This window comes from Netta rufina, assembly GCF_964035555.1.
Source record: "Netta rufina genome assembly, chromosome: 20".
Classification (NCBI taxonomy): domain Eukaryota; kingdom Metazoa; phylum Chordata; class Aves; order Anseriformes; family Anatidae; genus Netta; species Netta rufina.
The window spans coordinates 741104-768686 of NC_140144.1; the positions used below are offsets into that span (position 1 = coordinate 741104).

General features: G+C 54.0%; 1 protein-coding gene and 1 long non-coding RNA gene across 2 annotated transcripts; one reads left to right on the forward strand and one right to left on the reverse strand.

Moving 5' to 3' along the window:
- Window positions 1–3193: 3193 nt before the first annotated feature.
- Window positions 3194–9735, reverse strand: LOC311217315 (FYVE, RhoGEF and PH domain-containing protein 2-like; the record flags this gene model as incomplete). The annotated part of the gene is made up of 14 exons (XM_084299287.1): window positions 9673–9735; window positions 7642–7790; window positions 7105–7261; window positions 6846–6984; window positions 6272–6330; window positions 5740–5886; window positions 5264–5356; window positions 4848–4927; window positions 4739–4769; window positions 4511–4603; window positions 4149–4274; window positions 3809–3955; window positions 3510–3653; window positions 3194–3424 (listed from the first exon to the last, which is right to left on the reverse strand). Exons 1-14 carry the CDS (start codon window positions 9718–9720, stop codon window positions 3194–3196), a joined length of 1644 nt encoding a protein of 547 aa, XP_084155413.1. The 5' UTR covers window positions 9721–9735.
- Window positions 9736–16454: 6719 nt separating this feature from the next.
- Window positions 16455–27149, forward strand: LOC311217221. Its single transcript, XR_014619011.1, has 3 exons — window positions 16455–16585; window positions 17669–17753; window positions 26752–27149. It is a non-coding gene; the product is annotated as an uncharacterized lncRNA (long non-coding RNA).
- The last annotated feature ends 434 nt before the right edge of the window (window positions 27150–27583 follow it).

Below are 27583 nucleotides of genomic sequence, written 5' to 3' on the forward strand. Positions count from 1 at the left end.
TTTAGGGCTGAGGCAGAGCTATTAACATTCCTACATCCTCTTTCCCTGCTCATTCAACTTCGAATACCTTTAACACTTTCAACAACCCTTTTAACACTTCCTTTATCTTTCTCTAGCTTTTACTTTTCTAATGCCAACATCAAAGGCTCAGTCAGGGGCCAACTTAATTCCGTACCTCCAAGATGCTGAAACAACATCAATATATAACATTTCATCCTGTTTTCCTTCTCTCCACAAAAACAACATTGACTGTAATATGGTGTTATAATTAATAGTTCCATTTAGGGGCCACTCCTCTCCATCCTCTAGTTTATAAAGTGGCCACCACTGAGTACAATATTTGATAACAGTTCTTTTACTCTCTGTACCCTCTCACTCCACTATATCCCTCCAATGTGTTAGTATACATCCTAGGGGGCTTTTCCAGGGGATTTCTTTGCTTTGACCTTTTCCTATTGTAATCAACAGTGGTTAATATTCCACCGTTTTCCTAGGAGCTCTTTACTAGTCCATCCCAATCCCTCCAAAATCCACAATATATAGATACACAAGTAAAATCAGACCACTGTAAATTAACTGCCTGTAGGCAATTACACTGAGGATATTTAAACCTGATGAGCCGATAATATGCCTGGGCAAATTTTGTTCCCTTAGACATACACCTCAATGGCAGTTCTTATATTTACATATTTACATATTAACATATGTATAAAAGAACACTTTAACAAAAATGCCCGGGCTTCTATATATACAATATACAATGTACAGTTATTATTCTAGTTAGAATTATTCCTCAGCAGCTGCAAACATTATGCCAGTTACCATTAAAGATCGCTTACCCTCCTCCTGTCTCTTTCTTAAAATCTCGGACATCCCTGGAATTAATGGGGATGGCCACATATTCCTAGTCACTCACTGGTCCCTGAGCGCTAGAGTCAGAGTCGCTATCAGCATCTCCCTGGGGTTGTGGATTAGGAAGCCCAGGAGTCGGAGGGGCTGCAGGTGGACGTGGTGGAATATAGGGAGGCAGTGGGGCTGGGATCTCTAATTCTCGGTTTTTCTTGCGCCTCCCATCCCCTCCTTTTTCTTTTAGAGGGTATAAATTGGCTCGAGTTTCTGAGCTGATCCACAAATGTGCATATTCACTTTCTTCCAAACTAAAAGGTTCCTTTGAGTTTACATAAATACTTAGGCCTGACAAACCCTATCTTCAAAAGACCCAAATACGGGCCAGTAAAGGTGGTCTCCTCGAATCTGTTTACTGCCCCAAACTTCAACACTATAATGTATTATTTTTACTTTAGTTTTTCCCCGCCTAGAAGGGGAATCCTCCCAGTTTTTAATCACTAATCCCGGGGTAACCTAACATCAGACGTTACCCCACCCATGGGACCAGAAGGCTTACTCTTCTTCTGTCCCATCTTCCGGAGCACCTTCACACACGCACGCACGAATCGCTTCCCCCTTTTCATGGCCCAGTCCCTTGCAGGATGTGGGAACCGTACTACTGAGGGATCGACACTCGCTTCGTCCTGCTGGACGTCTCACAACGACACGCTCCAGGATGCCAACCCCAACCAAATGGCACACTGGCCTATACTTACTCATCCCATGAGTCTTTGTTCGGTCTTCGTGCACAAAGATTACTTGGGATTGCCGGCTTTATTTGCTTGCTGCTGAATTTAGGGTTCGTCGGTGAAGGATTTGAATCAAAGTAGTCTTAGCGAAGGCCGCTGAAATGAGCGGGGCGCCCCCTCCGAAGGTCTTTCAATCAAATTGCCTTCATCCGAGACATAGCACCAAATTTGTTATAAGTTGCCCCCTTACTTAATTTTTCAGAGAGCATTGTATTAATAATAGAAAGGAATTTATTGAGTAAGCCAACAGCAAGCAAAACAGCGCTGGGCGGCCGGGGAGTCTCGGCTCCGCCAACGGCACGCACCTCACCCCCGCCAGGGTCCCTTTTTATATCTTGCTAATTCCGGGATTACGCAGCACATCCTGGTATATTCTGCAACTGCGCACACTGTTGCTAGGCGGTCATCTCTGTCCCTCTGGTGGTCGTGAAGATGAAGGCCACAGTCTTCCTTGGCGTTGTGGTTCAACTTCTTTTTTTATTTGGTCATGTTGGCCCAGCGTGAGACAGGAAGGCAGGATGTTGATACACTAGTTTAGCAACTTATCAGGAGATGGTTACATGAGCTTTGCAGCAGTGTCTTTGAACAAAAGAGGCAACTGAGATGCAGAAGGAGAGAAGGGGAGGGGGTTCTCTTTTTTGTTACATTAAGCAAAAGAATTTTCATAGTGTCTAGCCAAGTATTATACAGCTCCTTACTTCAGCAGGGAGCTTTCGCAACTCCCGCTCCTCAAACAGAACTCCTTGTTTTTTATAATACAAAAGACAATGAACAAACATTTATGGTGTATTACAAAAAGCATTTGTGAGCAGAATGAGGTCCTGGGAAAGTCTGGGATGGGCAGAGTACAGGCCAGCACAGGGACACAGATGGGGGTGTCCATTTTTACAGGGTACCCGCACACCATGGGACTGCAGCACTGTGAGGCCAGGAGTGCTGACAGGCTGGGAAAGCAGCATCCTAAATCCTGGACTAAGGTCCCCGAGCTGGGTGAGGGCAAGCTACCAGCTTGGTCTCAGCAGGGTGCAAGACTGGGCCTGGTTATGGGTAAGATGATGCCAGGGAACAGTCTCTGTTGACAATCCTGCAGGACACTCCAGAAAATACACCCTCCATAAAGGCTCCTTAGACTGCACTGGGGTAAGAAGAAGGATTTATGGCAGCAGGCTATGTCTGCCATATGGCATCTACCACCAGGCTTGGAGGAAAGCTGAGGTGTGAAAGCTGTGCTGCCCTCAGGCGGCAGCACAGCGCAGCAGACCGATGCCAGGCAGGCTGTGGGCTCTCCCGAATGCCCTGGCTTTCCCCCCACCTCACATCCTAGGTACCTCCATCTTCAGGGAGGGGAGGGGAAGGGAGGGGAGGGGAGGGGAGGGAGGGTGAGGGGAGGGGGAGTTGGCTTGTCCATATGGTGACAAACATACCCCCACCTTGCCCTTTTTGCAGTGAAAAATTAAAGTACAGAGAGGTGGGGGATCTGCCTAAGTCTGGCTATGAACAGGAGGTGTTGATGGGTAGGTGTGACCCACCAGGCAGCCCAGGAGTTGGGCCTGGCTTCACTCTGCCGCACTGCATGAGTCCACAGCCTCACTCTCCTCTGGGTGTATGATCCCTGCAGCACAGCGTGCCATGATCCTCATCCAGCGCTGTTTCAGCTCCTCTGTGTCGGCCAGGAAGGTATAGACCTGCTGGGACTGTGCCAGCTGGAAGAGGTGTTGGGCTTTGCCCTGTGGCAGGTCCCTTACCTGGTATCCCAGCAGTGGAATGGAGGTGTGGGCTCGGACATCCTGCTAAGAGAGAACACAGCAATGAAAGGCAGGCAATCTAAGCACTGGGATGCCCCCTTGCAGATGGAGCTGAGCCCAGCCTTACCTGGGGGGCTGCATAAATGTACAGCACAAGGGGATCATCCCATGGGATAACAAACCAGCCTCTCATGCCTCCCTTGCCGTTCTTGTCCAGCAGCTGCAGGGAACTGCACAGAAGACTCCTGCCTGATATCTCTGCAGCTCCCTTCTGCCAAAATAAAATAAAATAAAATAATAAAATAATAATAAAAAAAAAAAACAGCCAAACACTCAGTGTTAGTGGAGGCAGAAAGGGCTGGGAATGGCAGCAGAGGTTGGAGGAGCAGGACACAGGGAGGATGGGCAGAGAGGGGTACAACTGACCTCCAGGATGCCTTTGTGCTTCCACTCCTGGTCCTCCAGCACTACATGGCCCATCAGGAAGACATAGCATTCCTGACATACACGGTTTAGGCGGTTCCCATCATACTGAAGCTTCACCTTGTGTTCTGAGCAGCGAGCACACACCACCTACAACCATCAGGCATGGACACTGATGGGGCTAGGGTAAAACTGGGGCATCCCTATAACTCCATGAGGAGCTGAGGGACAGGAAACAGCCCCAAACCGAGGTAAAGGGGTGCAGAGTGTACAAAGGCTGCATTCCTGGCCCAACTGCTCAGGCCAGAAGGGAAGGGAGGAGTTGGGGGAGAGGGTAACTCACATATCCACAAGCTCTACAGTGGTGTCTCCGGCGCATGATGGCATTGAAGGGCTCCTTGCAGCGCATGCACATGGTCACCAAGTTGTCCCGCACCCACTGTGGGGCTCGGCAGCCCAGCTCTTCTGTCTGAGGGTGGGAAATGGCATTGCTGGGGCTAGCTAGTCATGGTCAGGGTGGTCCTGCTCACACTCCTCTCAGCCTCCTCAGGCCCTCTGCACTTACTTGTCCCTCCCCAGTCTGCCCCCACTAGTTCTGTAGGGTTTAGCTTAGGAAATTGAGGCACAGCAAAGTGGGATCTCCCTGAGCTTCAGCGTATGGGGGTGCTGGAGGCAGACAGAACATGGGAAGGACAGAAGGGTTACCTTGAGTGTGGGGTTTCCTGTCTCCAGCCCACGCACAACCATCTTAAAGCTTTCACTCCTCTTCTCCTTCCTGTCAATGGCATCCTGGAAAGCCTAAAAGGGAAGGCAGGGCTGGAAGGACAGATAGGGGGGATACCCAAACACTGACAGGTAGGGGATAAGCACCCCTGGGGACCCAGGCATCCAGCTGGTGTGGGATGTGCCACTTCTCACAGCACTCAGCCGTACCTTGATCCAGGCATTCATTTCCTCCCCAGATCTAAGTGCAAAAAGCGAGATGGATGAGCTGGCATCCCTCCTCCCTGAGGAGAAATGGGGCCATCACACTTTTCCTTACCTGGCCTGCAGCTCCAGTGTCCGTTGCTTTCCCGAGACTAGGAAGGTGTGAGGGAATTGCATATCATTCAGCTCCTGCACCTGAGAGACACCAAAGAGAACATGGGAAGCAGCTGAACAAACATCCAGCTCAAAGGGACCTCCATCTGTGAAGTGAGTAACAGGGAGTTCCCTCAGGCAGAAGCCCTTCAGCCCCTCAAATCCGTGCATGACATTGCAGTGCAATCTCACAGGATCAGGCTGCAACCAGTCCCCCTCACCCACAACATCAACCCTGGTTCCAAATTCTTCCTCCCTTCCCAGGAAGTACAAGGTAGCAGCCACACTACACCCCAGAGAGGGCTGCATTTGGAGGAAGCCTCTGAAACTGCTAACCAAGGCCTTGGGGAAAGCAAAAAGACAAAGGGCTTGTCTGACCTTCATGCCATCCATGTCAATGCGGAGGCGGACCTGGAACTCAGCGCCCACCTGAATGACCTTAGGCACGCAGTACAGCAGCATGTTGTTGAACTGTGCAGGAGAAGAAGAGTGTGGGTCTGTGCCCAGCAACCTATCTGCTCAGGGCTGAGGGGTTCACTAGGATCAAGGGTCCCTCAGACCCTAGGAGCTGAGCCGATCCCTGGGAAGGATTTGGACTAGAAGGTGCCTACTTCTGCCCCAGCCCTCTCCCGCCCTACAAAGGGAAAGCACTACAGGATTCTGGCGTCCCCCAGGGAATCAGAGGTTCCCAAACACATGGAGCCCTGAACCAGGGTGTTCAAACCCCCCAGATCTGAAATAATCCTTTCTATACAGAGATGAGCCACCACCACCCCTGGCCAAGCTGTCTGCCCCTCTCGCCATCCCTATCCCACCTGCTCCCTGCCCCTTCCCCCTGGCATCCTGGCTCCCACCAGAAACAGGTACTTCTCCGATGTGCTGTTGTTGCGGGTTGAGATTTTTTGGACTGGCCCCTCCTTGATCAGCTCATTGGAGGGATCCACAATGTCATCCTCAAGGCCCAGTCTCTGGTAGACCTCCCAGAGGTTCTGCAGCCGCTCCTGGGGGAGGCAGGGGAACCTGTCTGGGAGGGAGCTGAACAGCCAACACCTGGGTCCCCTCCAGCCCCAGCCCAGCTACTGAGTACTGGGGGAGATGGCACATGTCACTCACCCCAGACTGACCTTCACGAGCAGCTTCCAGCCTGGAAACAGCCAGTCACAACATGGCTGATGCTACAGGCATTATTTCCCCAGGCTCGGGGAGATGGGGGTCAGACATCAAAAGCAAAGTCTAACCTCCCCGGCTGAACCCTGCCCCATTCTGGGCAGGGTTTTGCTCTATTCTGAGTTGCACAGCAAAGAGGCCATAAGAAAATCTGACAGAGTGCCAGCAAATCACCATGCCATGACTTGCAAAGCATTGCCAGCTGTGACAGGTACTCACCATCTCAGCAATAGCTGTATTTGAATGCTTGGCCACCATGAAAATCATCTCCAGGGCCTCTGCAAGGAAAAGAGAAAGGAAGAAGGGTTAAGCTCCTGCTGTGGAGAGGTAGGAGAAAACTCCTGCATCTGTCCTCACCAGCAACCGCACATGCAGTGGCTGCTGTCCTACCCTGGATACCATCTGAATGGCCCTGAGCACCACACAGGTGCCTGGGTCCAGCTAGATTGTGCAGCACAGGCAGTCGTGGGGAGACACAGGGTGCTAATTTATCCTTCATCCCAGCTGGACTGGGAACTGCTGTTATCCACACGGTTGTGATACCTCCCCTGGTCGTGGCAGATCTCCCTGCAGGGAAATGCTCTGCAGCAGGGCACCTTGTCCTGAACCATCACCCACCTCTCCCAACAACTTTCACAAACCCTAAAGGGGTCAGAAAAGTGTCATACTCAGAGGTTTATCCAAGAGCAGCTGTTGAGAGGACCCAGGTAGCCTGATGTCCATGTACAATGTCAGGAGCTGTCAATTCCCCCACCAACCCACCCCACTGCTCACTACAGCAAGGAGCTCTTACTCTCTGCATCATTCCGATCTGGGGACTCAGGCGGCAGTTTTTGGATATAGTCTTTTAAGAGGAGTTCATAGCGTGGGATCCTCTGCACTGGTTCCAGCATATGGTGCTGCAGTGTTAGGTTAGCACAGACCTTCCTCTTCTGACCCATGCAGAGAAAGAAACAGTAAACACAGTAGTTCCTACTCTCCTCTGCTTCCTCCCTAGAGGGAGATTTTGGGGAGCATTCCTGTGGTCCCCCCACACTGCCATGGCCTATCACCTGGATGTCAGCAATGAGCTCCTGGAAGGGCAGTGATTTCTCTGTCCAAACGGTGATGAGCTCCACAGCCTTGTTGAAGTTCTTCACATATTCACCGTACATTTTCAGGAATGGTGCAAGCTTCTGGATCATGTCCCCGATCCTTGGGTGGGAGCTCCTGCAGTAGGGAACCACAGCTTCCTCAGACCATAGGGAAGATGGACAGCAAGAGATAAAAAAAGGGGGGCAGTTTATGCATGACAGAGGTTTATGGCTACATCCTCATACAACTCCCCACTCTCTAGAACAGGTACATGGCCAGCCAGCCTTAGCATTCATTCCTGGGAACACCCCTAAGCCACATGAGATGTCACTCCGCTTTTCAGAAATAGCTTAATCTGGGCTGGACTGTTTTAAGGAAGTGCTCTCCGGCACAAAGACGTCTGGAGCAAAACAGGCTTGAACTCTCTAGTCCTATTGGGAGGCCAAATTCGCCACTGCTCCTTTATTCTGGGAAATTAACCCAAGCATCCTGAACCCTCCCATCCCACAGCTCACCAATTCTCCATGCGCTTCTGCAGCTCTGGCAGGAAGAACTTGGCATGGAACTGGTAGATGGAAGAAATGTTGGAGAAGATCATTTTTACCACATCCTCTGGGACTGTCTTCCCATTTTTGGCTTCTTTCATCAGCTCTGTATAGAACACCTGAAAGAAAGGTAGGAGAAGATCACATTCGAGATCATCCAAGGAACCTGAATGTGCACAAGCCCAAGGGACCTGACAAAATGCATCCACAGGGCCTGATGGGATTGGTGGATGAAGTTGCTAAGCCACTTGTATTTGAGAAGCTGTGGCAGTCTGGTGAAGCTGTGGCATTCTGGTGAAGTTCTCAGTGAATGGAAAAGGACAAACTTAAACCCCATCTTTAAAAAGGTAAAAAAGGAAGACCCAGGGAACAGACCTGGCAGGCCAGTCAGTCTCACCTCTGTGCTTGGCAAGACCACGGAGCAGACCCTCCTGGAAACTATGCTAAGGCACACAGAGATCAGAGAGGCAATTTGTCACAGCCAACATGGCTTCACTAAAGGCAGATCGTGCCAGACAAATTTAGTGGCTTTCTACAACAGAGTTAAAGCATTGGTGGATAAGGGAAGAGCAACTGATATCTACCTGGACACATGCAAAGCACTTGACATGGCACTACACAACATTCTTTTCTCTAAATTGGAGAGACATGGATTTGATGGATGGACCACTCGGTGGGTAAGGAACTGATTGGATGGTTGCACTTAGAGTTGCAGACAACAGCTCAATGTCCAGGTGGAGACCAGTGAGGAGCGGTGTCCCACAGGGGGGTTGGTATTGAGACCAGCACTGTTTAACATCTTTGTCAGTGACATGGACGATGGGATTGAGTGCACCCTCAGCAAGTTTGCTGAGGAGACTGAGCTGCATGGTGTGGTCAACACACTGGAGGGAAGGGATGCCATCTAGAGAGACCTGGACAGGACTGAGAGGTGGGCCTGGGAAAACCTCAAGATGTTCAACAAGGCCAAGTGCAAGGGCCTGCACCTGGGTCAAGGCAATCACAAACATAAATACAGGATGGGTGATGAAGTGAAAAGAGAGCAGCCCTGTGGAAAAGGTCTTGAGGGTACTGGTGGATGAAAAACTGAACATGAGCCAGAAATGTGCGCTTGCAGCCCAAAAAGCCAATCATATCTTGAGCTGCATGACAAGTACGGCCAGCAGGTCAAGGGAGGCGCTTCTCCCACCCTGCTCTGCTCTCCATGCTATCATCTGCAGTGGTGCGTTCAGCTCTAGAGCCCCCAGCAGAAGAAAGACATGGACCTGTCCAGAGGAGGCTTGTAACGATGATCAGAAGCTGGAGCACTTCTGCTATGAGGATAGACTGAGAGAGTTGGCATTGAGTACAGCCTAGAGAAGGAAAGGATCCAGGGAGGCCTTATAGTACTTAAAGAGGACCTACAAGAAAGCTGGAGAGAGATTCTATCAGGGAGCACAGGAATAGGACAAGGAGTAATGGATTTAAGGTAAAAGAAGGTAGATTTAGATTAGACGTTAGGAAGAAATTATTTACTATGAGGGTGGTGAGGCACTGGAACAGGCTGCCCAGAGAAACTGTGTATGCCCCATCCCTGGTAGTGTTCAAGGCCAGGTTGGATGGGGCTTTGAGCAACCTGGTCTAATGGAAGGTGTTCACGCCCACAGCAGGTGAGTTGGAATTTAGTGGTCTTTGAAGTCCCTCCCAACTCAAACAATTCTGTGATTCTATGACTATGATTTTGTGATTCTCTGGCTGTGATGACCAGCAACCCAGCAAGGCTCACATCTGCACAGATTCATTCTCTCCATAACCTCCAGGAAACAGTTCCTGGCCTGTGCACACACTGAACTGAGCCCAGGCACTGCCACAGTATCCCAGCCCTGTCAAGGAGAACAAGACAACTGCTAAGTGTGTGCCTGGTTTGTCAGTGTGGGCTGCCCAGGCTGTGCTAGTGGGGGCTGGTTGCAGCAGGGCTATCACTTCCCAGGCTTGCATGCGCTTTTCTGCTCCCCAGCTCACCTGGTCAAGAAGGTGGAGGCGGTTGACGTAAGCCTGCTCTGTCTCCATCAGCTCCAGAGCGATTTTCTTTTCCTCTGGCTCCTGCATGAGGAGAAGGGCTCAGTCTCATGGGCAGTGATGTGAGCTGTCCCTAACAGCCTGAGGGGATCCAGCTCTGTTCCGCAGGGTTCAGAGCCCACAGTGTAGCTGGAAGCGGACCTTACTCTGGGTCAGGGCAAAGGAAGGGCTTCAACAAAGCATCCAGCAAAAATGAGTGTGAAAACAAAACTGTGTGAAAACAAAGCAGGCTGTGGGGAAGCTTGGCTCACATTCTTATAGGTCACTCCTTTCTCCATGTCCATTTCTCCTAGGGCAATACAGGCCTAGTGATCTCATACAGTAGGGCAGCATGGGGTGGGTTAACCCCATGGTCTGCAGTTCTACCAAGGCTTCTGAATGAGACCTGCAGAAATGCATCTGCAATTGGCATGGGTGACGCTGTGGGACCAACCATGCTATAGTTATATCAGAGCAAGAAGACACAAGCTTTACCTGGATCTATCTGACTACAGGGAATTTGTGCCCAAAGCACCAGAAACAGGGCCACTTCTCTGTCACCCCCTGCACCAGACCTTGAACAGGCAGTGACTTGCTCAGCAGAGACCTCAGCTCTGATCCAGCACACACACCTGGGTGTGAGCACCCATCAGCCTACCAAGAACCACCTCCAGAGCTCACCTTGCTGACAGCTTCGAGGCCTGGATCCTGTTGCCTCCTCCAGTTGTCCCCGCTGATCTTGTGTCGGAAAGAACGAAGGCATTTGAAGCTAAGCCCCTTCTGAACTTGCTGCTCTTTCTGCCCTGCTGCTGAGGCCTTCCTCTTCTGCTGTTCCTCCTCCTCCTCACTCTCTTGCTCTGCTTGGTGCCTGGCAGCCATCTGGGAGAAGTTCTGGCCCTGGCTGGCTGAGGATGTTGGAAGCTGTTGGGGCTGGCTTGTCACAGGATAAGCCTGGCCATGCAGAGAGTGTTAATCCCTCCAGGGGAATTTGCCAACCCTGCAAGGAGGGGAACCAGCATGATCAGATGCCCCAGCACAGTGCAGGCCTCCCGGCTGCCAGCCCATAGGCTGGCTTTCCCACAGCACTGTCCTGAGCTGGCCTAGGATCAGGCTACCATCCTCAAGCAAGATGGTAGGAAATGGCAGCACTTCAGTGCTGATGCTACCCTGCTCTGCCACAACCCTGCTGATACAAACCAGTGTCTGAAAGCCTATACATAGTCTGAGGGTGACATGATCCAGTCTCTCCTCTCCTGGTTCCTCCTGCTGGTGTGGTTAATCCCCATCTTGCTCTACAAGAGCACAGCTCAGCCATTTATCCTATTCACAGGCAGCCTGAGCCATCTTAGCCTTCCAGACTTGCACAAGCCATGTATCTCCTTGGCACAGCCCATCACTTCCTCTCAGGCATCACTAGGTGGGAGCAATCTGAAATCTGAAGCTTTGCTGGGTTTTCTGCCCTGTCCCAGGCTCTTCTCCTCCCCACTCCTGATGTCTCCATGCAATAACACACAAACATGCCACCACGTTTTGCTGAATGCAGCCACAATTCTGGGCTGCAACAGATCACCTGGAGGTTTTCCCCTCCCACTTCAGTGTTTCTTCCCAGAGATATGTCTCTGCCAACTTGTTCCCCATGTCTCCATATGCTTGACTTGGCGTAGTGCTCTTCAAGCCACTTCCAGTCTGGATCTCTAGTTTAAAACTAATTTTACTAATTGTGCTAGGGCCTGACTTGGGAAACCTGACAGCCTCTGAATACCTCTCACCAACTCAACAACTTTCAAGGCAATGCCAGTCCTTGATCATCCCAGACCTTATCCTTTCAAACTTCCTCCCCAGGGTCAGGACAAATCCCACATGAAGACCACTTCCATCTCTGGGCTCACACCATCACTTCGGATACTTGTCAGACAAAGCCTGTCCGTACTGTTTATCCATAGAGGGGCATCATCCCTGTTCCCAGCAGGATCCTCTTCCACTTCAAGTCCACGCCATTTAGCCTTGGTGTCAGCAAATGGTGCATCTGGATCTTTGCTTGCTCCCAGCTGTTTAATGCCCAAAGTGCAGACCTGTCCTTTGCAGCACTGGAACAGCTCTGGCTTTCTGTCTACTGCTGCTGTGGAGCCAAAGCAGGGAACCAACTGTCCTGGGCACAAGGTTTTAAAAGCCAAATAGCTAAGAGGTCTCAGCCTTGAGGAAGGTTTGTGCTTTTGCAGAAGGGTGATCTTTTAGTGGCTTTCTCTCTTCTCTTTTCTGGCAAAGACAAAGACAAATACAGAGCAGCACCTTGAAGGTGACAGCAGTGAGCTGTCTGTCACCAAAGAGCTGGTTGTTTAGTAAATTCCTCCAGGCAGAAACTAGTAAGACATCCAGTGGTGGCCTGCAGACAGGAATGGAATGAGGAGGAGGAGGAGAAAAACAGGATGAAACTGGACATAAAACCATGAAGTTGCAGACAGGAAGTTACTCAATAGCAGACACTCATCTGAAGAGGAGGACAGATCTACCCCACATGGACCAGCACGTGTTTGTGAGCTCGTGAGTGCATCCACAGACACGCACACCTGTCCTTGGAGGCAGTCATAGCCCTTCATGTGATAGAGATGATTTATCCATCTCTCCCAGTGCCTTCCAGACCTGTGTCAGCCTAAATCCACTGCTGAGATCCAACAGGGAACTTCTCTGTTCCTATTTGCAGTATGACTTGTGCTGACTTAGGCTACACTGTTTTCTGTTCCATAAAACTTGTTTCCAGGTTCTACAGCTTCCTCTAAAAGTGATAAAAGTTACTTTTATTTCCCCTAACTCAAACATATGAAAACAACAAACACACTGCAGCAGCAAAATGGGGATAGATCAAAGACCACAAATGGTTCCAACACAACATCACAAGACAAATTGTGACTGTAGGACCATGGGAACAACCATACTACTCTGAAGCCCTCCAGAGCACAAAGGTCAAGCAGAGCACACAATGTAGGCAAAGCACCTGGAGCAGAAGGAAATCTTATGTCTCACCATTTTTAGGAAGGGCTGCAAAACCAAGGCTCACTGAGAGCACCTCACAGATACAAGAAAAGGCAAGATTTGGTATCCCTATTTAGCAGTTAGGAAAACCTAGGCATTGACCACAAACACAACCCACCCCAAGCCTCAGAACGACCTCACTGGAGCAAGGCATATCACCAGCCCTGACTCTGGCCTATGCTGTTTGTCATCCCATGCGATCTGCAGGTCCCAGCTCATGCTTCAAATGAAGATGCTGTTTTATGGAGCAGCCACACAGCCTGAAAGGCATTGACTCCCCTCCACACACACACTCCCTTGCAAGATGCTTTCTGTTCCCCTTCCTATGGGTCATACTGCTGCAAACAACTGGATGTCTGAAGCTGGTGTCTGAGGCTCAGGCCCTCTAAGACACTCAAGCAGCCAATTTCCAAGGACTGTGAAGCGCCCAGCTGTCTACCTGCTGGCCCAGAGCTCGTGGGGCTGCTCTGGTCAGATGAGTTGCAGAGGAAGCTGGAGGTGTACTGGTGGAGCTATGGCAGGAAGCGTGCACACCTACCGCCCCAGGCTGTACTTGCCTTTGGGTGAGAACTGTCTGCATGTTTGCAAACCAAAATCTTCTTCTCCAGAGGCAGCAGAAAAACAACATTCAGCAGGCAGGCTAACTGCAAAGGTACTGAGCCTAAACCTGATCCTGGCACAGAAACCTCCAGCAAAGTCAGTCACCTCCTAGCTAAGGTTTTCAGACTTTGCTCCATGATCTGCAGCATGAGGAAGGCTACAGGGCAAATCTGAGTGCTAAAGAAAAACAAATTCCCCAATTGCCTTTCCCCACAGCCTCCAAACCACCTCCACCATGGGTCTTCTTTCCAAAACCCACACCACATGGAGCCCTAATGTACCTGTAGCGCCCCTGACGTTTCCTTCTTACCCACAGTCTTCAAACAGCCACCAGGTTCAGCATGTTCCACTGCCTGCCTGCCTCCCTCTCCATGGCACAGGCTGCGTCAGCTGGGAGCAGATCCCAGGTGTAAGGATGGAGCTGCAGGGGCAGGTGACTGTGGCTCCCGGCCACGGCCCTGAGCCTTTCCCTCCCTTACTCCAACTTTGAGGTGTCCCTGGGACCCACAGCACAGCCCAGCTGCTGTCCCTTCTGCAGCAGATGAGCTTTTATCTGGCGCGGCCTCAAAAAGGAAAGAGGAAGCACACCAGGCTGCAAGGAGAAGCTCTCAAAAACACTGGGAATTTGTTCAGCCTGGCCCCAAACTGGCTGCGGCACCAAAGGCAGGGCAGCAGCAGAGCAGCTGTGTTATAAATGAAGTCTCAACTCAATCTAAATTTAGTAATATTTATAAAAGAATTTTTTTAAAAGGTATAAAAGGCAAGTAAACAGCGCTGGGTGTGCGGGGAGTCTACGCTCCACCAACACGCACACAAGAACATCAAACACTCTAAATATACAGATCATTGCTTTTACATACTAAACCTGAGTATGCCTATACATACGTACAATCAGAAAAGGTAACAAACAATCCTTTAAGTTCCATGGCTTAACAGTCTCCATTTTCCATTCCTTTTCTTAATTACAAACAAGTCTCCATTTTCCATTCCCTTTGAACAATATGTCTTGCTTTAAATTGTCAAGCAACTCGGCCTTTGGGCCTTATGTATCCCGTTCTTCCCGAATCAAAGAAAAGCATATCCATCTCCTTTTCAAGGCCAATGAGGCCTGGGTCAAAAGGCACGTCCAGGTCAGCAGGGGGCGTAACAGCAAAGGCCTGTAGCGGCGGAGGGGCCGATGGCATAGCAGTCAGATCAGTAAAGGAGCCCGCATCTCGCTCACTGTCTGGCAAACCACACGTTTCTGACTGTGGTCCCACAGGGCTCTTTAAGGCCTCAGAGACAGCTCACCAGGTGCCGAGCAATCCCACTGCAACCTCATTGTTTTTAGTTGCGGAGTCCCACAACTTGACATCAATTTGGTCCCATATTTCAGGATCATAAACAGTCTGATTGTTAATAAGGATGTGGGAATATAAATGTTGTTTTTGCAGAGTTACATTGTTTAGAAGGAGAGAATGTGGTACTGAGATATGCTTACAGTGATAAGAAAGCAGGCAACCTTGTAAAATGCAGACAACCAGACTCCTTAGGACAATTAGGTGAAAATCACGGTGTCAAGTCAAGTCAGATAAGTGAAGAAACATTACCACTTCAAGCAGTAAAAATGTCAAAAGAAATTTGAAATTTAACAGGCCGGCAACTGAAGGCCATGCATTGTTTGTGAAGCATCAGATAGATTGTGAACCTGGATTACCCACTCAGTGGGGAAACAGGGGAGGGTCCTGTCATCAAAAAGTATATAAACTGTGTTTTGGAACTAGTAGATGCGCTCTCTCCTGCTTGTGGGGTGCCCGCCACTGCAATCGCGAATAAATTACTACTTCACTGAGATCCTCGCCTGAGCCTAAGCTATTGGCTACGGAGTGTTTCTCACAAGGAGAATAAGCTCTGTCCTGGTAATAATATGTCCTGGTAAGGTTACCAGAGTAACCTGGTAAGGTTACCAGGACAGCCTTTGTTCCTAAGGACATGTGATTCCCCATAATGAGCAACTGCTTACCAGTGAGAGGCAGTTGTGTGCACGGGTCCGCTTCTCTCAGCTTGAGCTTCTTCCCAGCTCCTGTGTGCCTGTTTCCAGTGACCTTCTGTACGAGCCTCTCTGAGCAGTTTGCTGAGTTTGGCTGAACCCATCTTCATGATGCAATCAATGTGCCTGTTCCTGTCTTGGTCTCCGTTCTGCTAGCCTGTTCCTTTTCATTCCTTCTTTCTGCTTCTTTATTGATGACATAACTTCAACGTGTTGCCTTTTTTTTTTTTTTTTTTTAATCTTGACGACAGGCTCCCCTCTTATACTCTTCACCCCACAGTAGTTCTTTTCAAAACAACTTTCCATTGGTCGAACAAGTTTGCAAATAACAGCAACGGCAAACACCCAGCAACTTCGATGCCTTACTGGCTGGAGAACAAGCAACCTGAGACTGCATGGAGTCTCCTGAATCACCCTTCTTTGTTCCCTCTAAACTCTCTCACATTCCTGATGGCTTCATAATTAAGAGTCTGATGTTATCATCAACCACGCGGGCTTTCCGACCCCCATGGCCACACTCCCAAATCTCTCCCTTCTTTATTAATGTCAACCGTTTTCTCGACACGAATTACCACTCCATATATAACAGCTGCAATGCCACGAGCCCGCTACGCGTGCCCGCCCGCGGCAAGCCAGCGGCGGCGGGGCTGTGCCGGGGCAGCCCCCGCGGGGCCGATGGCACTGCGAGGGGCCGCGACCGGGCTGAAAGGGAGCGGAGCGGAGGCTCCCTGGCCCTCCAGGGCTGCTCTGGTGCGAGGGGACACGAGCCCGCGGGAGGAGGGCGCGCTGGGGCCAGCCTCTTGACGCGCCGCGGCCGCCCCTGCCCGGCCTTGTCGCGGCCTCCTCAAGCCGCACCTACGGCGCCAGCCGCCTGGCGGCACTGCCGGGCCGCTGCTGAGCCTCCGCCGCGTTGCCTCCCCCCAGCCCGCCCATGGTCCCGCCCGCGCCCCCTCCGCCTCTCCCGCCATGGTCCCGCCCGCGCGCTCCCCCTCCTCCCTCCCCTCACACGCCCGCGCGGCGCAGGCGCGGTGGCGGCGGGGCCATGGCGGACGCGGCGGCGCTGCCCTCGGAGGCGCTGACGCCCCCTGGCGGCGGCCCCGGGGCGGGGCCGGGGCCGGGCCGGGCCGGGCCGAGGGCGCCGAGGGCCTGTTCGTGGTGCTGGGCGCCGGGCTCGCCGCTGCCAGCCACCCGCTGCTCTACGTCAAGCTGCTCGTCCAGGTCCGGGGCCGGCTGCGGGGCGGTGAGGGGCGAACCCCCGCGTGGGGGGGTCCGAGGAAGGCCTGTGTGTGGAGGAGTGCCGGGCCCCCTGTGTGACGGGGCAGGGGGTGCCCCGCGCACCGGGACCCCCTGTAAGCGGGGGTTGAACGGGGCAGGAGGGACCCCCGACACGGGGACCGCAGCGTACGGGGGGATGAGGACACCCCGTGTAAGGAGGGACTGTGCTGTACTGCCCCAGCCGAGGCCTCTGTGCAACGGGGACCACGGTGTGAAGGGGAGTGGGGCGCTCAGGGAGTGCCACGGGAGGGCAAACCCCGCGTGTACCAGGGTTATAACGGACCTCTGTACGGCTGGGGAGGGGCATCCCTGTTTGACTGAGGAGATAAGGGCGTCTTGTGTGTACATCAACCTAGATAATGGGGAAAGCGGCACCTGCATAATGGGGTAATGAGGGGGCCCCATTGCCCAGGGTCCACCTGTATAACAGAGGATGGCACCCTCTCTAATGGGGATCCCTATGTCAGAGTGGGGGGCCTACATATAATTGGGAGGATGAGGGTACCTATAAAACAGGGAGCCTTATATATTAGGAGGATGAGAATACTTTCAGTGACAGGGACTCTATAGGACAGGAAATAGAAAATCATATATAATGGAGGGACAAAGACAACATGTGCAGTGGGGACTTCTTTAAAAGAGAGGAACTGAGACCCCTTTATATGACAGCAGGTGGGGACCCGTATAAAATGGGACAGGTGAGGATACCTATGCAGTGGGGACTCCTATATAATAAAAGATGAGACATTCCTGTATAATGGGGGGTTGAGGATCCACAGTATCCTGAGAACCCCTCTGTAATGGTAAATGCTATAAAATGAGAGGGATGAGGATCCCTGTTCTCCAGAGACCCTGTTTAATAGGAAGGGGACTGCCCATGTCATGGGACACCCATTTATCATATGGTAACTGAGTGGGACGTGGCGCTTCAGCAGCTCAGGAAGATGGAATCAAGGCCATGTGGTCTGTCAGGTTCAGGAATGCCAGAACTGTTTTGGGAACCTGTTCATGGGGTTTCTCCTGCAGGTTGGGCATGAGCCACTACCACCAACCATTGGAAGAAACGTGCTGGGAAAGAAAGTACTGTACCTGCCTGGCTTCTTTACCTATGGTGAGTGTTCCTCCAGGCCAGCCCACACATGCTGAGTGCAATGCTGGATCCAGCCTCCAGCTGCTCTTCCACCTTCACAGCACCACCATGGTCTCATTCTGAGGCTGCAGTTAGACATTATATGCTACCACCAGTTGCACAGCCATCAGATGTACCTGTTGTTATGAGGCAGGGACAAGGAAGTGGTGGCCCAGTCTGCATCCCCCTCCTATGGCATGTTGCACTGGCTTGCTTCCATAGCTGAGAGTGCAGTGGGGGTTTGTATGGTGTAGGTTTGTTTGGTGGAGGGTTTTGCATGTATTAGAGATAGCGCATTGTGTTTCTTTGCTACAGAACAGCACTGCAATAACTTGGCCTTCTGCCCAGCTCATTTGTATTGTAGGTGGAGCCCTAAAGGGACAAAAATACCATGAAAGGGGAAGGTAATATATTTCTTTCTTTGTGGCTGCAGCACAGGAGAGGCAGGTGAATACTGCCTGAAAGTAGGAGCTACTTTCACAGGTGTGCAGAACTTTGGGGAAGGTGAGCCCTGAGAGTTAAATGGGGCCAATCCCCAAATCAGACAGCAGTACTTGAGGGTGAAGAGCCAAGAGCAGGAGCAGTACAAAAACACTGCAAGCTGGGACACGCAGAGCTAGAAATGCTCCAGTGCTGTGCTTTGGAAGATGATACATTTTCCAAATAGATTTCCAGCACTGCAAGAGGGAGATGGGCACTGCCTTCACTCGGGACAGCAGAACATGGGGAGGAGGAGCAGTCAGTACCTGCAAGCTCACAGTGGGTTGTATTCCATCCTGTTATACCAGGGACATATTGGCTCCTTTGGCTTTTTTTTTTTTTTGTCTGTAAACCTGCCTGGGAGAAGATGGCAGGGCAGGAGCAGAATCTGACTTTGCAAGGTCTTTATTTACCCTGACTCTGACCCTGCAGGGCAGAGGGAGAAGGTCACAACACGCAACACGAGAGATTATCCCACCCTACCTTAGTTCAGTCCAGACTGCCGTGTAGCCCTTTCAGGTAAGCAAAACAGTCGAAGGATGCACTCATCCTTCCAGTTTAGACAGATGTGACAAAAAATAGTTAAGGTTTCTTTGCAACCTATATTAAATTTATTTAGAGCTTTATAATAAAACATTTGTGGCAGGACTGCAGAGCAGTTGCTGTGACTTCCAAAGCTCCAGCGTGGTTTCAGTTGAATGGTGAAGTGAGGCAGGGTACTCTCCACAGGTTGGCTGTATCCCGCGCAGCCCGTGGCCGGACACCCATGTCCCAGGATCGCCATCCCCGAAACGCCCGAAGTCGGCCCTGACCCCGGTGAGGCTAGCACACGCATCGCCTAGGATTGTAGCCCAGGGGCTCAGGACGGTCGGATCCTGTGCCTCCGGATGGAGGCAACTGGGAGCTCGGGAAGGCTGGCTGCCACTCCGCATGGGACCGAAACCCCGGTCTCCAGGACAGCCAGTCTCCAAGCCGGTGGACGACAGCCTCCCACTTCACGGTACGGCCAGACACACACCGCCTGTTTCCGGACACCCGGGTCCTGGGATCGCTGTCCCAGAGCCTCCCGAGGTCAGACCCAGACTCCAGTGCGGCTAGAACACGCGTTGCCCAGGACCGGACCACAGGAGCGAGGGACGGCCGGCCGCCACTCCGCACAGGAAAGAACCTCTGGTCTCCGGGATGGCCAGTCCCTGAGCAGGAGGGCAACTGCCTCCCACTTCACAGCACGGCCTGCAAACTGGGCGCCCGAGGACGGACCCCCGGGACACAGGAGAGCCTGCCCCAGGCAGCGCTTGGCCGGACAACCTGGCCCTGGGATCGCTGTACCTGAACCGCTCGAGGTCAGCGCCTGAACCCATTACTGCTAGAACACATGTCGCCCAGGACCAGAGCCCAGGGGACGGACGGATGCCGCTCTGCACAGGACCAAACCCCCTGTCTCCGTGACAGCCAGTCCCCGAGCAGGCGGACGACAACCTCCTGTTTCACAGCACGGCTGGCACCCATGCGGCCCTTGGCCAGACACCCATGTCCCAGGACCGCCGTCCCCAAAACGCCCAAAGTCAGCCCCGGACCCCGGTGCGGCTAGCACACGCATTGCCCAAGACCGGAGCCCAGGGGCTCGGGACAGTCGGATCCCATGCCTCCGGATGGAGGCAACCAGGAGCTCGGGACAGCTGACCGCCGCTCCTCATGGGACCGAACCGCCGGTCTCTGGGACAGCCAATCCCCGAGCTGGCGGACGACAGCCTCCCCCTTTACGGCACGGCCGGTCCCCAAGCCGCGTGAGGCCGCACACCAGTGTTTTCAGTCGCTGTCCCTGAAACGCCCGAAGTGGGCCCCGGACCTCAGTGTGGCTAGCACACGCGTCACCCAAGACTGGAGCCCATGGGCTTGGGACGGTCGGATCCCTCGCCTCCAGATGGAGGGAACCGGTAGCTCGGGACGGCTGGCTGCTGCTCCACATGGGACCAAAACCCCGGTCTCCAGGACAGCCAGTCCTGGAGCCAGCGGATGACAGCCTCCCGCTTCACGGCACGGCCGGCACCCACGGCACCAGAGGACGGACCACCGGGACGTGGGACAGTCAGCTCCCGCACAGGTCGTTTCCGGACACCCGTGTCCAGGGATCACCATCCCCGAACCGCCTGAAGTCGGCCCCGGAACCCGGTACAGCTAGCACTCGCATCACCCAAGATCAGAGCCCAGGGGCTTGGGACGGTCGGATGCCATGCCTCCGGATGGAGGCAACCAGGAGCTCGGGACAGCCGGCCACCGCTCCTTATGGGACCGAACCCCTGGTCTCCGGGACAGCCAGTCCCCGAGCAGGCGGACTACAGCCTCATTCTTCACGGCAAGGCCGGCCCACACGCTGATCGATGACGGACCCACGGGACAGCATGCCCCCTTGCCGCCCAAGACAAGTGCGCAGATTGGTGGACTGCCTGTCCCCGAATTGCCCGATAGCAGCATCCCACTTCAAGGCACGGCCAACCCCTACGCAGCCCGAGGCTGGACACCCGGTCCCAGGGACCGCCGTCCACCAGCCGCCTGAGGTCGGCCCCGGACGCAGGAGCGGATAGCACTCGCGTCGCCCAAACCAGAGCCCAGGGGCTCGGGACGGCCGGCTTCAGCACTGATCGAGGCTGGACGCCCAGGACACAGGATAGCATGACCCCTTGCCACCCGAGACCAGTACTCAGATTGCAGGATCGCCGGTCCCTGAACCACCCAACAGCAGCACCACGGTTCAAGGCACTGCCAGTACCCATGCTGCCCGAGACCAGACAACCGGTCCCTGCGACCACCGTCCACGAGCCGCTCAATGTTGGCCTTGGACGCAAGTGTGGATAGCACTCACGTCACCCAAACCGGAGCCCAGGGGCTCGGGACGGTCAGCTTCCATGCCGACTGAGGCCGGACACCCGGGACAGCATGCACCCTTGCCGCCCAAGACCAGTCCTCAGATTGCGGGACCGCCAGTCTCGAACCACCCGACAGCAGCATCGCGGTTCAAGGCATGGCAAGCCCTGCGCATTATGCGGCTGGATCCCGTGCCCTTTGATCACCGTCCCCGAGCCGCCCGATGTCCGCTCTGGATCCCGGGGCCCCTACCACTCGTGTCACCCAAAACCAGAGCCCAGGGGCTCGGGACGGTCGGCTTCTGCACCGATCAAGGCTGGACCCCCGGGACACAGGACAGCATGCTCCCTTGCCGCCTGAAACCAGTCCTCAGATTGCGGGACCGCAGGTTTCCGAACCTCCCAACAACAGAATCGCGGTTCAAGGCATGGCAAACCCCGAGCCTTATGTGGCCAGATCCTGTGCCCTTCGATCACTGTCCCCGAGCCGCCCGATGTCCGCTCCGGACCCCGGGGCCCCTAGCACTCGCATCACCCAAACCGGAGCCCAGGGGCTTGGGACAGTCGGCTTCCGCGCCGATCGAGGCTGGACCCCCAGGACAAGGGGTAGTGTATCCCTGTGACGCCCAAGGCAACCCCGCAGATTGCTAGACCGCCGGTTCCCGAACCGCCCGAAAGCAGCATCGCGGTTCAAGGCATGGCAAGCCCCGAGCCTTACGTGGCCGGATCACGTGCACTTCGATCGCCATCCCCGAGCCACCCGAGGTCTGCTCCGGACCCCGGGGCCCCTAGCACTCACGTCGCCCAGAACCGGAGCTCAGGGGCTCGGGACTGTCAACTCCCGCGACTCTGGATGGAGGCACCCAGTGTTCGGGATGGCCGGCCGCCCCACTGCACGGGGACGGACCCCGGTCTCCGGAACGGCCAGTTCTCGAGCTGGCGGATGCCAGCCTCCCTCTTCACGGCAATGCCGGCCCCCAGGCTGATCGATGCCGGACCCCCAGGACAAGGCGTAGCATGTCCCTGTGGAGCCCGAGGCAAGCCCGCAGATTGCGGGACCGCTGCTTCCTGATCTGCCCGACAGCAGCATCCCAGTTCAGGGCCCAGCATACCCCAATCCTTACATCGCCGGATCCCGTGCCCTTCGATCACTGTCCCTGAGCCGCCCGAGGTCCGCTCCAGACCCTGGGGCCCCTAGCAGTCACGTCACCCAAAACCAGAGCCCAGGGGCTTGGGACGGTCGGCTTCTGCGCCGATCAAGGTGGAAACCATGGACATGGGGTAGCGTGTCCCCTCTGCGCCAAAGACCAGTCCTAAGATTGCTGCACTGCCAGTTCCGAACCCCCTGACAGCAGCATACCAGTTCAAGGCACGGCCATTCCCCAAGCAGCCCGAGGCTGGACACCCGGTCCCCGGAACGATCGTCCACCAGCCGCCCGAGGTCAGCCACGGATGCAGGTGCGGATAGCACTCGCGTCACCCAAACCGGAGCCCGGGGGCTCGGGATGGTCGACTCTCACGCCGATCGAGGCTGGACGCCTGGGACAAGGGACAGAATGCCCCCCTGCAGCCTGAAACCAGTCCTCAGATTGCGGGACCACCAGTCCCAAACCGCCCGACAGCAGCATCATGGTTCAAGGCATGGCAAGCCCCGAGCCTTACGTGGCCAGATCCTGTGCCCTTCGATCACCATTCCCAAGCCGCCCGATGTCCACTCCGGACCCCGGGGCCCCTAGCACTCGCATCACCCAAAACTGGAGCCCAGGGGCTTGGGACAGTCGGCTTCCGCGACGATCGAGGCTGGACCCCCGGGACACGGGGTAGCGTGTCCCCTTGCCGCCCAAGACCAGTCCTCAGATGGCGGGAACGCTGGTCCCGAACCCCACGACAGCAGCATCCCGGTTCAAGGCACGGCCATTGCCCAAGCAGCCCAAGGCCGGACTCGCAGTCCCCAGGACTGCCGTCCACAAACTGCCCGAGGTTGGCCCCGGATGCAGGTGTGGATAGCACTCGCGTCACCCAAATCGGAGCCCAGGGGCTCGGGACTGTTGGCTCCCGCAACTCCAGATGGAGGCACCCGGTGTTCGGGACGGCCAGCCGCTGTTCCACACGGGTACAAACCCCGGTCTCCGGGACGGCCAGTTTTCAAGCTGGTGGACGCCAGCCTCCCTCTTCACGGCAAGGCCGGCCCCCACGCCAATCGAGGCTGGAACCTCGGGACATGGGGTAGCGTGTCCCCATGACGCCTGAGGCAGCCTGCAGATTGCTGCACTGCCAGTTCCCGAACCGCCCGACAGCAGCATCCCAGTTCAAGGCATGGCCAGCCACCAAGCAGCCCAAGACCGGACACCCGGTCCCCATGACCGCCGTCCATGAGTCGCCTGGGGTTGGCCCCGGACGCAGGTGTGGATAACATTTGCGTCACCCAAACCGGAGCCCAGAGGCTCGGGACGATCGACTCTTGCGCTGATCGAGGCCAGACCCCCGGGACAAGAGACAGCATGCCCCCTTGTCGCCCGAGACCAGTCCTCAGATTGCGCAGATTGCTGGACCCCAAACCGCCCGACAGCAGCATCCCACTTCAAGGCACGGCCAGCCCCCACGCTGCTGGATGCCGGGCAGTGTTTAAGGACTCTTAGCACTTCCCCAGGCAGCCTTTTCTAATGTCTAACCAGCCCTGCCATGAAGAAATGCTTATTTAGTATCCAAATAGCCAGTGCTGGTGAATAAATTTGTTCCTCCCTTGGGGTAGGGCTTGGCATTTTCCTCTCCTGGACTTCTAAAGGCTGCTGCCTGCCCCTATCTGCAGCCTGTCAAGGTTCCTCCTAATGCACCGTCCCTGCCCCACTAAAGGGCCGTTTCCACAAAAGCCTCCGACCACCCGCCGCCTCACCCCCTCCCGATTCTTCCTGCCCCGGGGCGCCACTGACCACCAAACTCGTGGCACCACGCCACAGCGTCCCGGGCTCTCCTGACAGCTTCCACCCATAGGGTGGTCCCAGCTGTAATAAATGACTGAGTCCAAAATAGAGTTACAATTAAAGTTTACAATTCATTAAATGAATAGAGGTAAGCAAGCAGCGCTGGGTGCGCCTGGAGTCTCTGCTCCACCAAGACGCACACCAGTTACATCAGGTGGCTGGTTTTTATGCTCCTAGGCTAATACATATTCATTACTACTTCTAGAAAAGGAAGGGTTATTATAATAGTTCCCAGAATCCGAACCCTCCCGCTGATGCATGCGTTATCTGTCTCCAGTGGTCCCTCTGGGGGTCTCTCATGCTGAAAGCTCGTAGTCTTCCTCACAGGCTTTTTCCAGGTCCTTCTCTGTCCATCTTGGCTGGATGTCAGAGACTTGCTAGTGTCCCATGCAACAGTTGTAATAGCAGTTATTCTGAAACCCCTTTGTTCTCATATCCCCTGTTGACCCAAATTGCTGGACCATTCCTTTGCAAGATACAAGAACTATACACATTAACCACTCTGGTTTTCTTAGACTTGTGGTTATACAAGGGTATGTAAGACAGAAGGTCACATTTCATCCCCACCCACCCCTCCCCCCCCCCCGTACACAGGCTCCAAAGGTACACAAAGAGCTCCCACCCCTCCCCCAGAAGGAGGCACCTACAGTGTACAAGCTGCTCCCAAGCCCCCCAAGGCAGGCCCCAAATGTGTATTACCAGCTCCTACACCCCCAGCTGCAGGCCCCAAATTTTACAAGCAGCTCCCAACCCCCCACAGACACAGGCCCCAAAGGCGTAAAAACAGCTCCAAACCTCCCCCCAACCCAGTCTCCTATAGTATATAAGGATCTCCCAACTCAGTGGGGGCACAACCGAGTGTAGCTGGCCGGGGTCCACAGCAGTGCTCAGTTCCCGCTGGGGGGTCCACCATGGCACCCAGGGCCCTCCAGGGGCCAGCTCCCTGGGTCCACTGTTGACTCTGGGGCCTCACAGGGAGTCGGCGCCTGGGGTCCGCTGCGGGGTCCATGGGCTCAGTGATAATCTGCGCCCGGGGTTCACCATGGGGTCAAGGACCTCGGCGGGAGTTGGTGCCCGTGTTCCGCCGCTGGGATTCATTTGTTTGGCATGAGTTGGCACCCAGTGTCCACCACAGGCTCTGTGGGCTCAGCGTGAGTCGGCACACGGGGTCCAGGTGCTCAGCAGGAGTGGGAGCCTTGGTTCCACCATGGCGTCTGGGGTCTAGGTGGGATTTGGTGCCCTGGGTCCACCTCTGGGTCCAGAGGTTCAGCAGGAGTCGGAGCCCAGGGTGCGCCACGGGGTCTGTGGGTGGGTGCCCGAGGTCTGCTGCAGGTTCTGGGACTTCGGCAGGAGTCAGCGCCTGGGCACCTCCGCGGGGCCCCAGGAGCTCAGCGGCATAGGGGCTCAGGCATCACTGCGAAGCCCTGGGACCAGGGCCAGCGCCCGGGGTCCTCCTCGGGGCCCCAGGGAGTCGGGGCCGGTGTACCAGACGTCCAGAAGACTGGGTACTGCCCACTGGAAATTGGAGCACCAAGTTTCTCAGAGAACCCCTTGAACCCCTTTTTCCTGTTTGTTTGTTTGTTTGTTTGTTTTCCCTTGCAACTCACATACCCATGCCTCTAGTGTCCTGGTAGATTTTCCATCCCTTTTTCTGAAGTCCTCTCCATGGTCATGTAGGTAAAACCACAGGGTGGCACAGACTTCAGCAGTCCAAGCCAGTTCTTGCTTGTTTTATTATCTGTGTGTATGAAGTCTTTTCTTCCCTTATCTTTAATGTTGTCCCATCTTCATACTCCCTCACTCAGTCCTGTCCTTGTGGTTGATATACAGCATACATCCTGGGTTAGCTAAAACCTGCAAAATCTAAATGCTTTCCCTTGTTTCCTGTCCCATGCAGATTTTATCTGCTACAGCACCCTTCCCAGAAGCTATGTGATAATTATAGAAGACCAATTCTAAAGACTGATGTCACAGCCCACCTTGCCCACAGCACCTGGTGAATAAAAGAGAAAGCAAACGCAGTGCTCGGAAGTGCTGTTGCACGTGCCGCTCCTTGCTGCTCTCTGGCCTTGCCTCAAATCCTCAGCGACATCAGTTGAGAGCCTGTCATGCCACCTGCAGAGCAAGAGGGAGACCTTTCTCATCTTGCACTACTCAGCCATTCTGCTCCAACCTAGCTGATGACCAGCCCACCTTCTCACACTGCTCTTCAGCGTGCAGTGTGCCCCTCTGAGGCTGTGTGAGACACCTGCCAAAGAGGAAAAAAAGCACACGCTGAGGTAGCAGCCAAAGCCACAGCACCCCTAGCACAGTTACTCTCATCCACTCCCTTACCGCAGCTGCTCACCTGCCCCCGAGGCAGATGATTCTATCTGCCCTCATAAGCCAGATACAGCACCCCTACAATGCAAACAGGATTTTTACTGTATTTTATGTAGTAAAATAACTGCAGTGACTACAGCACCCCAAAAAATAACTGCTACATCTGTTCATCATTCACCTTGCCAGAGGCAGTTTGGGTTGCGACATCCCATGTTGGATGCTGCATTTCAGCAGTAACAAAAAAAAAAAAAAAAAGATAATCATTCTTCTGCCACCATTAGCACCCATCTCTCAATACCACAAGTGACCCCATTTTTAATTTTATCGTTTCAGAACAGCAGCCCTCTTGCCTTGGCTCCTGGAAGAGATGGTTTCACAAATTAACTGGAGAAACACTTGTAAAAGTGATGGAATCAGTCTGGCAATACAAGAGCAACACAATCAAAGCTACAGCTGGGGAGAAGAGCAGAGCTCTGGCACTCTGGCGAGGCTAGCTACAGTACAATTTGCATAGGGTCAGGGTCCTGCGAAAAGCGAAAGGAGAACACACCAGGAAGCAGTAAATTAAAAGTCCTCTTTAATATCTTCATCGATGATCTGGACGAGGGCATCGAGTGCACCCTCAGTAAGTTCGCAGATGACACCAAGTTAGGTGCGTGTGTCGATCTGCTTGAGGGTAGGAAAGCTCTGCAGGAGGATCTGGATAGGCTGCACCGATGGGCTGAGGTCAACTGCATGAAGTTCAACAAGGCCAAGTGCCGGGTCCTGCACCTGGGGCGCAATAACCCCAAGCAGAGCTACAGGCTGGGAGAGGAGTGGTTGGAAAGCTGCCAGGCAGAGAAGGACCTGGGAGTGATGGTGGATAGTCGGCTGAATATGAGCCAGCAGTGTGCTCAGGTGGCCAAGAAGGCCAACGGCATCCTGGCTTGTATCAGGAACAGTGTGACCAGCAGGGCTAGGGAGGTGATCGTCCCCCTGTACTCAGCTCTGGTGAGGCCGCACCTCGAGTACTGTGTTCAGTTTTGGGCCCCTCGCTACAAGAAGGACATTGAGGTGCTTGAGCGGGTGCAGAGAAGGGCGACGAAGCTGGTGAGGGGCCTAGAGAACAAGTCCTACGAGGAGCGGCTGAGGGAGCTGGGCTTGTTCAGCCTGGAGAAGAGGAGGC